This window comes from Dryobates pubescens, chromosome 5 (assembly GCF_014839835.1).
Source record: "Dryobates pubescens isolate bDryPub1 chromosome 5, bDryPub1.pri, whole genome shotgun sequence".
Taxonomy (NCBI): Eukaryota; Metazoa; Chordata; class Aves; order Piciformes; family Picidae; genus Dryobates; species Dryobates pubescens.
The window spans coordinates 16,306,946-16,323,483 of NC_071616.1; the positions used below are offsets into that span (position 1 = coordinate 16,306,946).

A 16,538-nucleotide genomic window follows, 5' to 3' on the forward strand; every position below is an offset into this window, starting at 1 on the left:
CTCGATTCTCACACTTTAGATATGGATCAGCATTGATCAGATGCACTCTGTGGCAGCTCTTCTCCAGACTAAACAGACCCAAGTCCCTCAGTGTCTCCTCCTTATACTGCTTGGGTAAATTCCCAAAGAAAATTCACTATTTTACAACTACTTTGTCTGATTATCATAAAAGCTGCTCCCAAGTTACCAACATTTGGGGGTGGGAGGGAGGGCTTTTGCTGAGATAGTTGAACACACCTATTGTGGTGTATTAATGCAGTTTATTTCTTTTAGCTGAGCAGAGCAAACAATCAGGAAAACAAGTTCTGATAACATTTGAGTGTATTCTCTTCAGAGTGGAAGCATTCAAGATTTCTGATAAACATATTAAAAGAATGGAAAAACAGAATTTTTTTTTAGCACTGAGATTGAAACAAAATATCTAGAGCCCAAGATCACCATTACAAAAAGGGTGAATTAATGAATTAGCCTAACTCTCCCCCAAAGTTCCCACAGCAGTTGTCAAGATTCGTCAGCATCACTCATGCAGGTATCTCATACCTTCTGCAGAGAATCCAACCCATACCAAATGGGATTTTCTTGTCAGAGAGAGAGGATCTCCATGCAAAATCTGTTTTTTCTTCTTTCCTAGCTCCATCAGCTGTACTCCAAGGCACTGGTCCCCATCAAACCCAGTCCCTAGGAAGAAGTGGTCCAATAACTGTGTTAGAAAAGAATTGTCTTGTCTCTTGGCTAAATCTAAGTTTTGACTATAAACCCAATTCTGATGCAGGTTTATCCATGAATACCACTGTCAGACAAGTGACTGTCAGTTTGGATGTACAGAGCACACATAGCAACTATTCCTTAATTTCCCACAATTCTGGCCTACCTAAACCCCAAGTTTGGATTAATATTAACTACAAAATTCTCCCCTTCCCTACAGGATAATCTTAAGCATGATAATATAAATTGTGGGCTTCACTGTCAGAAGGCAAAGATCTGTGAGCTGAGACAGCAAACCCATCATCAAGAAGAATAAGCAGCAGGATAATCACTATCAAGGAGAGAACATGAAGGATAATCATCATCAAGAAGAGAAGAAGAATAAAACACTTCTGGTGATTACACTTTAACTAACTAGTGTTTGAAGCTAGTAACAGACAAAGGTTCTTGTTTTGAAGTTCAGTAAAAGACAGAAGGGAGATGACTACCTCTGTGATAAATAACCATCAACTGCTCTCCATGTCCTGCCATAGACACCACTGGACCTGGAAGGCTGAAGATCTCTTTCTGAACTCCTCCAACTGTAAATACACGAACCAGCAAAGCACTAGTGGCACAAGCAGCCCAGCCTTGCCCTAGACAGATGGCCTCAATGTCTTCATCCTTTGGCATATCTACTGTCCACTCCTTGTTTGCATCCCACGAGCCAAAATGAATGCAGTGCAGTTTGCTAACGCAGAGACAAAAAAAAAATCAGTCAAATATCTCAGAATGAAGGAAAATACAGTATCTGAAAAGACACCAATACATTACAGACACCTGGAATCTGTGGTAGTGACAAAGGAACTACTAATTACAAGTGGTGATTTGGGTTATCAAACACCGGAACAGGCAACCCAGGGAGGTGGTTTAATCCCCACCCCTGGAGGTTTTGAAAAGATTCAGAGATGTGGTGCTGAGGAATGTGGTTTAGCACCAGACTCAGTGGAATTAGAGAATGATTGGACTCGATCTTAAAGGTCTTTTTCAACTGAAATGATCCTATGATTCTGTTTGACAAGGTGTTACTTCTATTATTCAAGAACTGAAGAACCAGCTCAACCTCCAGCTCTGTAAATTTAAAGCCTCTAAAGCCTGGTGCAGGCAGTCTGAGAGGAGATTTTAGCTGGAAACAGGCAAGTGTCCAGCTTAATTCACATTCATAAGTCCCCCGAGTATTAGCCATCACTATATATTCTCTTCCAAAGGGAAAAAAAAAATAGGAACTTCAATTCTACCTTCTTAATAACTGAAAACTGCCCATGACCAATTCACAGATGCCATGGCTTTTCAGAGATTGCCCACTTGTATTGAGAAAAAAGGATTGAAGTCTTGAGTCACACAACCAAAACATACAAATAATACTTTTAAAGGTAAGGATCACAATGACATATGTGTGAAAGAAGTTCTTCAAGATATTTTTGCAGAAACCAGCAATAAAATTTTATTCCTGTTGCTCTTAAATGCAAGAACAGAGTCCAGCTGGCCCAGCTGCTAAATATTTCTATGGTTTTCATAAATTTGGGTTCTTCACACTTACAACACGTAGGGTATCGAGAAACATTTCTCTTTAGCAAGAGTGTGAAAAGAAATAGCACAGCCCTTATGATTGATCTTTGATCTGAGCAGACTGAAAAAGTATTGTTCATGTTGACAATTTCCTTTGAGCCAGCAATGTATGAAGTTTCCAGAATACATTTGAAACAGGGATTTAAAAAAAATTCCTCAGGGCACAGCACAAATAATATCTTTAGACATTCTTGAAGTCTTCAGGTGGATGGATGTGACAACCCTCCTTAAAAGTGGGCCCCTAAATAAAAAGTATCACCAAAAGCCAAGAACCTCAAAAAAAAAAAAAGCTTACAAAAGTTGAAATTATAAACTGAAATTTAAGAAATTACAGATTGCATCTGGTTGGAAGAGACCCTCAAAGGCCATCTTGTCCAATGCCCATGCAAGGAGCAGGGACATCTCCAACTAGATCAGGCTGTCCAGGGCAATATTAAGTCTGGTCTTCAATGTCTCCAGGTATGGGGCCTCAACCACATCCCTGGGCAGCTTGTTCCATTATTTTATGACTCTCATTGTAAAGAACTTCCTCCTGATGTCCAGCATGAATCTACTCTGCTCCAGTTTAAAATTATTGCCCCTCATCCTATCACTACAAGCCCTTCTAAACAGTCCTTCCCCAGCCTTCCTGTAGGTCCCCTCAAGACATTAAAATGTAGTTACAAGGTCTCCCCAGAGCCTTCTCTTATCCAGGCTGGACAGACCAAATTTTTTCAGCCTGTCCTTGCAGAAGAGGTGCTCTAGCTCTCTGATTATCTTTGTGGCCCTCCTTCGAACCCGCTCTAGCAGGTCCATCTCTCTCTTGTGCTGGAAGAAGTTAAGTATAATTCTATATTATGATATTTGCAGAGCGAGGCCATGACTTACCTTGCAAGTTCTTCTGTACTCTCACAGGCCAGTAAAATAGCTTCAGCAGAGAGGTCAGCCATTGTGTGATTTAGGGAGTTTGGCAGGTGTGTTGCATGGTGTATGGAGGTATCATGAAATTCTACATCTATAGCGTTGTCTTGCTCGTCATTGTAACACCGAATGATGCCAACAGAATTCCACACCTAATAAAAAGAACCACCCACAAAACCCAACAAATCAAAGATGCTGTCCTAAAACAACCTGACAGAAATTGCACATCACAGAATCATAGAAGGGCTTAGGTTGGAAGGGACCTTAGAGATCATATGCTCCAACCTCCCTGCCGTGGGCAGCAATACTTCTCAACTAGGTTTAGTTATTCAAGGCCTCATCCAACCTGGCCTTCATCACCTCCAGGGAGGAGGCGTCCACAACCTCTCCAGGCAACCTGTTCCAGAGTCTCATCATCCTTGTACTGAAGAACCTATTCCTAAAATCCAGTCTAAACCTACTCTCCCTCATCTTAAAACCATTCCCCCTTGTCTTATCACTAGACACCTTTATGAAAAGTCCTTCTCCAGCCTTCCTGTAGTCTCCCTTTTAGGTATTGGAAGGCAGATATAAGGTCCCCCTGGAGTCTTCTATTGTCTGAAACAAGAGTAGGTGAAAAGCTGGAGGGAAGACTGAGGAGTCATGTGGTCAGGAATTGTAGTTTCTGAACCAGCTGAATTAGGCAAAACCTATTCTCATCCTCATTGCTTTAGCCATCTTTCTCCTTATGAAATTGTGTGAAGAACGTACAGTTAGAAATAAAGTGATGACTAATAAATAGTCATAATAGTGGATTACTAATGTACAAGTCCTAACAGTACAAAAATATCCACAAGTCCTGGCTAAAAAAAGAATTTTCAAACAGTTGTGCTAGAATTCAATAGCACAGGTACAGATTTTATAACTTGCTCTTGTCTTAAAGCAAAATATTCCTTCCTACATCAAAATCAGCTGCCATGTACAGCATGACATTATGCAGTCTTTGCATTAACACAAAGATGCTTTCCACTGTTTAGCTTCACACTGTGAAACATTACCAAAATTATCAAAAATCCTGGAAATTATTACATTAAGGCACATCCAGAACTGGTTATTAAATATTAAGAAAGCAATCAGATCTATTAGATTCCTGGGGAGAAATCACAGCAGGCACTGGTGCAGACTAGGGGTCATCCTGCTGCAAAGCAGCTCCATGGAGAAAGACCTTGGAGTTGTAGTGGACAGTAAGTTATCTATGGGACAGCAATGTGCCCTTGTAGCTAAGCGGGTCAATGGTATCCTGGGTTGTATCAAGAAAAGTGTCCAGCAGGTCTAGGGGTTTCTCTTCCCCCTCTAGTCTGCCCTGTCAGGAGCACACCTGGAATACTGTATCCAGGTTTGGGTACCCTGCTTCAAGAGATACAGGGAACAGCTGGAGAGACTCCAACAGAGAGCTGTGAGGATGGTTAAAAGATTTGAACATCTGTCTTGTGAAGAAAGACTGAGAGACCTGGGACTGTTGAGTCTTGATAAAAGCAGACTGAAAGGTTATCTTCTCAATGCTGATCAATACCTAAATGGCTGGTATCAAATAGGATGGGGCCAGACTTTTCAGTGGAGCCAAGCAACAGGAAAAGGGGCAATAGGCACAAACTGAAACCCAGGATGCTCCATCTGAACATAAAATAAAACATCTTTCCTGTGAGGGTGCTGGACCCCTGGAGCAGGCTGGCCAGAGAGGTTGAGTCTCCTTCTCTAGAGACTTTCCAAATCATAGGTGATCCTGCTTTTGCAGGGGGCTTGGACCTGATCCCTAAAGGGCATTCTATGATAACCACCCAGCAATGAGACTTACCATGAAACGATGCATGAGATGTGTAGGAGTGGAGCCAGACTGGAATGGCTTTTGCTTGGGGGTTGGCAATGGCCCATCATAGAAAGGTTGCTGTGTAGATGTTGGTGGTAAAGCTGGAAAGCCACCAGACTGACCATCATTGTCATCTTCCTTTTCCAGGAGATTGGAATTAGCTTTTATCATCCCAATATCTAGAAGTTTAAAAACAATAATTACATCTTACACATATTATTATGACAGAATGTAGGTTAAAAAATTAAGAGTTAATATTTCTCTGGAAAAATAAGGGAGAATGTATGCTGAGAGATTATCTCAATAACAGCACTACAGCACTCTGGAAAATCAATTCATTCTGTACCTAGCGAGTTATCATCATCATCATCAACTATTGTCCGTCTCAGATGGCCTGAAGTTGGCATAATGTCATCATCATCATCTTCATCAGCTCCAGGCTTTGGGGAAGACTGTGATTCAATATCTCCATTTAAATAGTCATCATCATCTCCATCAAAGAGATCATTGTAGTCCTTTGCCACTGTACTGGCAACCTAAAACCAGATTAAGGCTTAAGGTTTAACCATCAGAAAACTTTTGGAATTCAAGAAATTAATGAACACACAAGAGGGAAATTTTCAGCACACAAACCAGAACTTTCATTGTAACTGAGTACATACATAGAATACATACATAGAATAAACCAGTTTGGAAGAGACCTTCAAGATCATCGCGTCCAACCCATCAACCAATCCAACACCACCCAAACAACTAACCCACGGCACCAAGCACCCCATCAAGTCTTCTCCTGAAAACCTCCAATGATGGCAACTCCACCACCTCCCCAGGCAGCCCATTCCAATGTGCAATCACTCTTTCTGTATAGAACTTTTTCCTAACATCCAGCCTGAACCTCCCCTGGTGCAGCCTGAGACTGTGTCCTCTTGTCCTGGTACTGGCCGCCTGGGAGAAGAGACCAACATCCGTCTGTCTACAACCTCCCTTCAGGTAGTTGTAGAGAGTAATAAGGTCACCCCTGAGTCTCCTCTTCTCCAGGCTAAACAGCCTAAACAATAGTAGCCTAAACAATCATGATAATTTAAGAAATAATTGGTGCTGACCACCTTGTCATGCGGTTTCTTTCCGTCACCGATATGTTCCAACAGCCCCAGATTTCCTTCAGTATCTGTGTAAGCAATTTGGTTGTATTTGGGGTGCCATGCCAGTCCACAAACTGAGTAATTTTTCTCATGCTTCATCCTAAGAAGAATGTGAAAATAATGGATTTTTAATTAGCTTCTCAGGGCAGAAACCTCCCCAAGAGTTACAGCAGCAAGTGGCAATATTTCCTGGCATTAGAAAACGGTGTTACACATAATGAAATGATGAATAGGTCACCTTTAGAATGCACAGCATGTTTTCCTTTTCTATGGAGAAAATCATTTAAGCTTTATAAAACAAACAGAACTATATTCTTAAAATGGAAGCTTCCTGATAGATGTAGAAAAGACAAAGTAAATCCCCTGCAGTCACACATTCCAGGGCCATGCACTTATAAAAAGAACACCGAGTTGTTTCTCCTGTACTGAACTGATGAGTTAATCCTCTGTTTTATCCACCCTTTATTGTCATTAAAAATCCTCCCATAATCTGACTAATTCTTAGCACAGGAATTACAGTAACAATCAAGTTTCTTACCCACAATATTCAGACAGATCAATCATTCCTTCTCTACCTCACTTAATCAATACTTTTTGTTTGTTTGTTTGTTTGTTGGGATTTTTGTTTGTTTGTTTTTGTCTGAAGATCATCTAGTCCAACAACCCTGCTAAAGCAGGGTCACCCACAGTAGGTTGTCCAGGATCACAATATCCAAATGGGTTTGAAATCTCTCCAGAGAAGGAGAGTCCACAACTTCTCTGGGCAGCCTGCTCACAGGCTGCAGCACCCTTACAGTAAAGAAGTTTCTCCTCACAGTCAGATGGAACTGTCCATATTTTAGTTTGTGCCTGTTGCCCCTTGCCCTATCACTGGGCACCACTGAAAAGAGTTTGGTTTCATCCTCTTGACCCTCACCCTTCAGCTATTGATCATCACTGATCAGATCCCCTCTGAGGCTGCTCTTCTTTCGGTTAAACAGCCCCAGGTCTCTCAGCTTTTCTTCCTCACTGAGATGCTCCAGGCTCTTCAGAATCTTCATCAGCTCCACTGGACTCTCTCCAGTAGTTCCTTGTCTCTCTTGAATTTGGGACCCTGGAACTGGATCCAGTACTCCAGCTGTGGCCTCTTTAGAGCAGAGTAGAGAGGGAGGAGAACTTTCCTTTACTTGCTGGTCCCACTCTTTTTAATGCACCCCAAGACATCATTGGCACACTGCTGGCTCATGCTTGTTATGCACCAGGACTCCCAGGTCCTGATCAAGATGCTATTAAGGCTGTGAATCCTTCCATCAATGGAAATGTTCAAGGCCAGGCTGGATGAGGTTTTGAACAACCTAGTCTAGTGGAAGATGTCCCTGCCCATGGCAGGGGAGTTGGAGCTAGCTGGTCTTTAAGGTCCCTTCTAACCCAAACCATTTCACGCTTCTATGATTTGCACAAACAAGTTTCACAGAGAAGATAACAAAAATCCTACTTTAAGAAAAACATTATGGAATAAAGTTGAGTACCTCTCTATGCACTCCTGGGTTTCCACATTCCACACCACTATACTCCCATTGACACTTCCAGCTGCCAGATGCTGCCCAGAAGGAGACCAGGCCACAACATTCAAGGGCTAAGGAAAAAATAATTTTAAAAGAGAAATGTAAAAGAAAAAAATTACCAATCCACACCCAGCATTCCTATTGTGGAGCTTAACACTGACAGACACCTTGGAAGAAAACAATAATAACCTTTACAAATCATACCCAGCCTGCTGTGCTAGAGCTGGCTTTAAGCATTTCCCTACAAGAATTGTTCTTTATAGACAGCACACTTTAGGGTGGGTTTTTTTTCCCCAAGACTATTCATCTTCTGTTACTAAATGCTGCCATGAGGTCTATCACAGCCTGATTCCAGACACGTAGGCAGAAGCACAGTATATTTTGGAAACTCTAGCACTAAAAAGCTTTATTTATTTTGAACTTAATACAGGTTCATAAATTAAAATTCAAGACTGTGTGCTCTGTATCTTAAGAACACTAAGAAAGTGGACCTCTTTAACCCAAGCATTTCCAGGTGTATAGAATAGAATAGAATAGAATAGAATAGAATAGAATAGAATAGAATAGAATAGAATAGGCCAGGTTGGAAGAGACCTTCAAGATCATCACATCCAACCTATCATCCAACACCACCTAATCAACTAAACCATGCAACCAAGCACCCTATCAAGTCTCCTCCTAAACACCTCTAATGATGGTGACTCCACCACCTTCCTGGGCAGCCTATTCCAATGGGCAATCACTCTCTGTGTAGAACTTCTTCCTAACCTCCAGCCTAAACCTCCCCTAGTGCAGCTTGAGACTGTGTCCTCTTGTTCTGGTGCTGGTTGCCTGGGAGAAGAGACCAACCTCTGCCTGACTACAACCTCCCTCTTAAGGTAGTTGTAGAGAGCAATAAAGTCACCCCTGAGCCTCCTCTTCTCCAGGCTAAGCAACCCCAGTTCCCTCAGTCTCTCCTCCTAGGGCTTGTGTTCCAAACCAACTTTGTTGCCCTTCTCTGGACATGCTCCAGCAAGTCAACATCTTTCCTAAACTGAGGGGCCCAGAACTGGACACAGTACTCAAGGTGTGGTCTAACCAGTGCAGTGTACAGGGGCAGAATGACCTCCCTGCTCCTGCTGGCCACACTTTGTGATGCAGGCCAGGATGCTATTGGCCCTCTTGGCCACCTGGGCACACTGCAGGCTCATGTTCAGCCTACCATCAACCAGTACCCCCAGGTCCCTCTCTGCCTGGCCCCTCTCCAAAGTCAAAAGAAAGAAGATGGCACAGTTAGAACTACTATGCAGTTAAATTTCAGCTTAATAAAGTCTAAAGTGAACAACTGATCTCTCTGTTCTGTACAGCAATAATATTCTTGATGTTTTCCCTAAAAAGCTCTCTATTTAGAGCAGTTTGTGAAAACAGATGCTCTGGAGCTGCAGTTGGTGACTCACCAGTAACCCACTAGATCCCTGAAATCTACTCATAAGTGAAAGAGGAGAACCACAGCCATGTAAGGACGTTTGACACTCCTCCAGTATCTCTTGCCTCATTTTCCAACAGAACGTAACAGGATCAGAAATGAAATAGAAAATGTGAGTAACTGTTACAAAGGAGGCAGGGAGAAATACTGTCCAGAAGAGAATTTCTGGCAGAACAGCATTTAAATCATGAAAGATTTAGCAGGCACCTGATTTATGTACCTACCTGTGTGATGAATGCATCTGATAGATCAAATTGACTGTCCCAGGTTTCTCTTCTGTATAGTTTCACAACTCGATCTACAGGAATTGCCAGCAACTGTTCAAAGGAAACAACAATCAAACAGTTACAAAAAGTTACCTTTCAAACAGGCCATTCACACAGCAGGGTTCCTTCATTCAGAAGGATTACAATTGTGACTACTGCAGCATTGAATGGCTCCCTAGAATCCCCCCAGTGCCAGCTGAGAAAAGAAAGTTGAAGTCACTTGAATTACAAGATTCTTTAACACTTTCCACATGCAGCATAGCAAAGCATGCCTGCTTTTGTTTTAATATGCATTGCTTTCTGGCAGAAAATTGAAGATAATGACAGCTGCACTGTAAGGTTACAAGTTCTCATTTATGGAACAGCTAACACACACATGCACACGCAGTTTTCAATGCTGTAAGCATAGGGTTCATGTTCTCCTTTTCCCTCCCTCCCCAAACCTCTGTTGATCAGGTTATAATTTCTCAGTAAATCTGATTTCAATCGTTGATTCATAGCTCATTTCACCTTTTACAAAACTACACAAATATTACTGACTCTTTATTTACTTAGTATTTAGGGGGTTTTTGAAGACTTCTAACAATTTGCAATTTTAAGAGAAGCAAGACAACTACTTACATTCCAAATAGGGAAGAAGGATATTAGGAAGAAATTCTTTACAGTGAGGGTGCTGAGACACTGGTACAGGTTGCCAGGGAGGTTGTGGATGTCCCCTCCCTGGAAGTGCTCAAGGTCAGGCTGGATGAGGCCTTGAACAACCTGATCTAGTGGAAGGTGTCCCTGCCCATCGCAGGGGGGTGGAACTAGGTGATCTTTAGGGTCCCTTCCAGCCCAAACCATTTTATGATTCTATGTGTGTGTGTGAATAATTAGCCTTTAAAAAAATATAAAGATTTGCTTTTATGAAGCATAGGTATTGAAACACTTTGCACTACAGTTGACATTCTTTCTTCCACAGAGAAGTTACACATATTTCTATCAAAGCAGATTGGTATTTTGAAGAGTGGACAGAGGTAGACAGACACAAAGGTTAAGTTAGGAAAACAAGATTATTCAGATAAGAACTGTGAGAAAAACCCTGGGAAATACTCTATAGCTTCAATGTACTGGAATATCAACAAAGGATGAATAGGCTCTGCCACACTAATATCACAAGCAAGAACAGAAGCCAAACATACTGTTTCCAAATGACCAACTTTTGCTCAATTCACTGTTCTTTACTTTGAGTATAATGGTTCATGCCCCAATTCATACAGGTTTGCATTCATCTGCTCATTCTGCCTCTCCCCTTTGCATTATCAGAGACTGCAGAGGTCTTCCAGGTGACATGCAACAGAGACACCTATACAGCTGTATTCACTCCCCAAGCTGTTTTAATTAGTGATCCATACACAGTACTACTGCAGCAGTATGTACACAATGCACCAGACCTCTAGTATTTTGCAACAGAGGAGGTTTAGGCTGGACATGAGGAACAATTTCTTAGTGGTGGACCTGGCAGTGTCGGGTTAATGGTTGGACTTGTTGATCTCCAAGGTCCCTTCCAACCCAAACAATTCTATGATTCTATGTATCAGCAGCATTGTTAGTCACAACAGGATCAATTTCGCTCTTCAGGTGAAAAGATCAACTTACTAAGGAAATATTTACAGAGCAAGATTACTTATAGGGCAAAATTTACTTGAACCAGATAAAGCCTAAACGCCTTTGATACTCTGTTGCAAGCAATTTGATTATTTCCCTTGTGTACAGTGTTTCTTCCTATTCAGCACATGACTGTTTAAGGGTGGTTGGGGCTGACAGCTGGACTACTGCCAAACACAGCCTGGGGCTTAAAGAAGGAAACATTTCCAGCTTTTGATTTTTCCTGAAAGTGAACTTCACCCCAAATATTTTCCTTACTCTCAGGAGCTGCAATTTGGACTTGCCCAGATTGAATTCTGCTCTTGGACATACAAAGAGTAAAAGGAGGATTAAGATGTGACTAAACCAACGTCACTTACCTTCCCGCTGCCAGGTTGCCAGCCAAGCCTGCATATTGATTTAGCATTTATCACATCATTACATTTCTGCAGCAGCGGCCAGCTTGTTGTGCATGTCTGAAACCAAAGCATCAAGCAATGAACTTTCCAGCTCTATCAAAATCTACTGTGCAGTACAAATTCTTAAAGAAAAAATGGTGGGGGGGGAAAATAAATTTTAAAAGATAAAGCATTTTTGGAACTGAAATAATCTCTTCTATCCAAATATAGAACTGAAACTGTTTTAATGACAATACAACTACTTGTAACACAAATAAAAATTACAGAACAAGTGTTGCTAAACAAGTACAGAACAAATGAGCTCACATATTTTTAGGTTATAGAGAGATCTAGCCAAAAGGCACTTGTCAAGTCCAGATCAACTGCAGCAAGGTGACACTCATCAACCTAAATGGCTATATTCTCAAATTACAGCACAGATACATCATACTGCCACTATCCCAGGACAGTGGTAGTGTAACTGCCCCAAAAAGCAGAGAGCAGCACAGACTGAATCAACAGTGTTCAAATTCCCCATTCAAAGAAAAATGTTATCATCATGGGCAATAAATTTCCTCCTAATCTCAAGTCAAAGTAATCATGTTGTAACAACATCACTTACAAAAGATGCTGTGTAGCATCTCATGACATTAATCCACCTTTACCAGACAGTCTGCAATCCTGACTATTGTTCATTGCTTCATAGGAAGCTTGGCAAAAATCAATAAAAACACCTACAGCATTGTTTATTAAAATTAAAATCCTTCTTTAACTCTGAAAGCAATTAGCTGAAGTCCTGAAATAAGGAATTTGATGGTCATTGCCATCTTCACACAGAAGTTATTTCTGATAATAGGGCTTCTGATAGGGGTATGAAGATGATTAGGGTGCTACAACCTCTCTCTTATGAAGAAAGGCTCAGGGTCTTGGGGCTTTCTAGCCTGGAGAAGAAAAGACTGAGGGGGGGCTCTTATCAATGCTCATAAATACTTAAAGGGTGGAAGTCAGGAGGATGGAGCCAGTGACCAGACAAGAGGTAACTGGCACAAAATTGAACATAGAAAGTTCCATCTTAACATGAGGAGGAACTTCTTTACTTTGAGAGTGGTAGAGCACTGGAACAGACTGGCCAGACAGGTCGAGCCTCCACCTCTGGAGTCATTCAAAACCCATCTTCATGCTGTCCCATGCAATCTGCTCTAGGTGAACCTGCTCTGGAGAGGGAATAGGCTAGATTATCTTGAGAGGCCCTTTCCCCTGTCATTCTATGATTGTGCTGAGGACTAAACACACAACGTTGGCCAATGAAGAAAGATGAAGGGAAGAAATCAGAAATTCCACAGACAGGAAAAAGAGTCCACATTTATCCAGGTAGCATTTCAGCACCAGGCTTTGGAATTTCTTCCAGAAATAGACAAAAGCATTAGGTAAAATGTAGTTAGATCCTTTTCCCAAAAAGAGAACACTATCCCAGCAGAGTTATTTCAGTCCAGCTCTTATTGCTGTCTGTGAAACCTCAGATTTCTTAGGAAATCTTAAGCTTGAAATGGAGATATTTTACCTGATCTGCAATTTTCCATACCCTGACAGACCCATCACAGCTCGAGGATGCCTGTGTGAGAGATTTTTGTAAAGCAATCAATAAAGACATAGACAAATTAATGCGAGAAAATAAGAATTTTAAAAATTCCTGTAACCAAAGCTACAGACATACAATAGACATACAGACAGACATACAATACAGAGGCAGCTCTAAAAAGAAAGCCATCCTGTTTAAACCATTTTAAGACTTAAAACTTTCTAATGCTGTCACCTCGATAACTATGCTTAGTTTCAAGCTACTGCTATTGCAAACCCTCATATTTCAATTGAGCTGCTTATTGGCAAAAGAGACTCAAAGTTCTTTAGTGACCCATCTTTTCACCTCTAAAATCAGACCAGCATTAGATTCCAGAAGAACATAGACAGTTAATTGAGTAGTAAAGCGAAGATTGGGTTCTCCTGGGAGGCAACGAACTGTGGCACGGTCCATCATCAGTAACATCAGCTGAAATGAAGTGGTCTCATGTGCCCAGTCATTGCTGGTGGTTTGTTTTGGTTTGGTTTTGTTTGTTTTCAAAAAGCATTTATTTATTTTCTTTCCCAGGGCAAAAGAGATTCAAAGCAGAAAGCAAACAAAATGTTTTTACCAGGTAAACATCCTGGGGGTCGAAAGACAGGCTTAAAACAGGAGCATCATGTCCTCGGAATGTTTTCTGCTTGCTGCTATCAGACACCTCCACAGCTTTGATCATGAAGTCACTGTAGACACAAAGGTATTAACAATGACAAGCTGTGTTTAGGGCAATTAAAACTGGGTACTAGGCATAGTCTGAGGAAGCTGTGGCTCTCAATGCTGTATGATCTAAGGGAAAATGAGAATCCTGAGGCTTACAACAATAGGAGTAAGGCAGAACTACTTGCTATAGAAAGTAATCATTGCTCTTGAGGGAGCTGGGGTTGTTTAGTCTGGAGAAGAGAAGGCTAAGGGGAGATCGTATTGCTCTCTAGAACAACCTGGAAGGAGGTTGTAGGGAGGCTACAACTGGTCTTGTGTTTCAAGTAACTAGCAATAGGACAAGAGGAAATGGGCTTAGGCTGTGCCAGGGGAAGTTTAGACTGGACATTAGGAAAAAATTCTTTACTGAAAGTAGTGAAACATTGGAACAGGCTGCCCAAAGAGGTGCTGGAGTCACTATCCCTGGAGGTGTTTAGACACAGCACTTCAGGACATGGTTTAGTGGGCATGGTGGTGTTTGGTTGAGAGAGCTACAAAGATGTCTGTGGGGCTCAAACATCTCTTCTGTCAAGAAAGACTGAAAGACCTGGGGCTGTCTAGTCTTGAGAAGGCTGAGAGGGCATCTTACCAGCCTTGAAATGAAGGAATGCAGCTAAGAATTGAATCACAGAACGTTAGGGATTGGAAGTGACCTCCAGAGATCACTGAGTCCAAACTCTTCCTGCCAAAGCAGGATCACCTAGGACAGGCTACATAGGAATGCATCCAGGTGGGTTTTGAAAATCTCCAGACACAGACTTCACAACCCTTCTTGGCAGCCTGTTCCAGGGCTTGATAACCCTTTGCAGAAAGACATTTTTCCTAATGTCCAATCTAAACCTCTACTGGTGCAGCTTGAGGCTGTTTTATCTTGACCTGTTGCTTGTTCCTTGGGAGACCAACCCCCCCTCACTCCAACCTGCTTTCAGGGAGTTGCAGAGAGCCCCTTTTTCTACAGACTGAACAAACCCAGTTCTGTCAGCCACTCATCATAAGACTTGTGCTCTAGACCCTTCACCACCTTTCTTGCCCTTCCCTGGACATGCTCCAGCACCTCAATGTCCTTCCAGGAGTGAGGGGTCCAAAACTGAACCCAGGATTCAAGGTGTGACATTACTAATGCCTAGTACTGGGGGGAAAAAAAATCACCTCTGTAGTCTTACTGGCCACACTATTGCTGATCCAGGCCAGGATGCTGTTGGCCTTCTTGGCCACCTGGGCACACTGCTAGTTCATATCCAGCTGGCTGTCAACCAACACTCAGGTCTTTTTTCACCAGGCATTAACTCTATCCCAGCTGAAACCAGGACAATATAGTGTATGTTACATAAAAGCAAACACACTGCCTTAAGAAATTAACTGAACTACACATTTAATTCCCTTCAGGCAAGTCTTGCAACTGTCATCTGTTATCACTTGGCAGCATAGCGGTGATGCTTATGCCAGATAATGACTCAAAGCACTCACGCAAATCAGTATCCATCTAACTTTTGCTTGTGTATACACAACTGCAGCACCATGATCCTGAGCAGTCAGGACATTACCTTTAGCACACAGCAACAAAATCCTCAATGCTGCAATGAGATCCATATGGGCAAACTCTTATGCATTAAAGGACTGAAAGCTGAAAACACTCAAGACTCCCCAAGAAAAGGAATAATTTCACAATACCAAATTCCCATTTTGAATTACTCAGTGGATCAAGTAACTTTCATGGTTTCCTAAAGTCATTTTCATTCCTTCTTTTCCATCCACCCCTGGAAGGCATTTTACAATACTTCAAAAGCTTCAGAGGTACATGGATTACTGATCTCATTGGTAAAAGACAGCATGATGCCAGATTTTGAATGACAGCAATACTTTTATGAGGCACAGCTTACCTTGACCCAGCAGCAATTTTGGTACCATCAGCATTAAAGATGATGTGGTTTGCGTTCATGGTGAAACGAGTAAGGATGCCATCTGGAGCTCCTTCAGGGAATGTATGTACCTGGACAGTGTTGTTTGATATTGCTGTGATCAGTTTCCCATTCTAAAAACAAAACCCAGCAGAAAATTTGTTAGTTAAAACATATGTATGTCCCAAAATTGCTTTGATGTGCCTAATATTTGTGTAGCTTAACTCTAGTAGTTCTGGAAGAGGTCTGACAGTAAGAGTAGTAGGGAAATATTCTTTTTGCTTGTGTTTCGTCTCCAAAAAACACAGGCTAGCACAGTAACTTTAATACTTTAGCACTTGAGCCAAACTATTGAAAACTAGAAAAAATATTCTCTTCCTTTCAGTCCTGTAGAAAAAAGCACACTGCCAGGATTTAATATTGAAATCCCAGTTGCCTCAGCAGACCTAAAATTCATTGTACCAGCTATATGGCCACTTACTGTACCAAGACCTTCCCAACTTGTACCTGTAGTAAAATAATGAATACCCAAAGTCACTAATGAATTTCAAAGAGAACTACCTAATCTTTTTCTGGTGGATGGAAAATTCACTTTTACATCGGCAAGGAAGCTCTCAGACCAGGAAGAATTTTGCATCCTGCTTAGATCAATACACTGCGGTATCAGGAGAGGGCACCCTTGGACCAAACTACAGAGAAAGATGAGAAGTTCCTAAATACAGCCTAATTCTCTTCAGAAAACAGAAGGCTGATGCTTACTAAAAATTAATCCAGATTAAAAGAAGTGTAAAACAAACCAAATAATTATCCTACACTTGGAAAA

At 41.6% G+C, this 16,538-nt stretch overlaps 1 protein-coding gene across 1 annotated transcript in view; it reads right to left on the minus strand.

Annotated features, from left to right (window-relative positions):
* The window catches only part of WDHD1 (WD repeat and HMG-box DNA binding protein 1), a 34,042-nt gene that overhangs the window by 12,763 nt on the left and 4,741 nt on the right, over positions 1-16,538 (minus strand). Inside the window, exons 4-15 of the mRNA XM_054162200.1 lie at positions 15,698-15,849; positions 13,690-13,801; positions 13,062-13,112; positions 11,483-11,578; positions 9,435-9,527; positions 7,710-7,816; positions 6,166-6,301; positions 5,406-5,595; positions 5,048-5,238; positions 3,181-3,365; positions 1,194-1,435; positions 541-678 (exon numbers count right to left, since the gene is read on the minus strand). Of these exons, the coding sequence (XP_054018175.1) occupies positions 541-678; positions 1,194-1,435; positions 3,181-3,365; positions 5,048-5,238; positions 5,406-5,595; positions 6,166-6,301; positions 7,710-7,816; positions 9,435-9,527; positions 11,483-11,578; positions 13,062-13,112; positions 13,690-13,801; positions 15,698-15,849 (1,693 nt within the window). The remainder of the gene's footprint in view (positions 1-540; positions 679-1,193; positions 1,436-3,180; positions 3,366-5,047; positions 5,239-5,405; positions 5,596-6,165; positions 6,302-7,709; positions 7,817-9,434; positions 9,528-11,482; positions 11,579-13,061; positions 13,113-13,689; positions 13,802-15,697; positions 15,850-16,538) is intronic.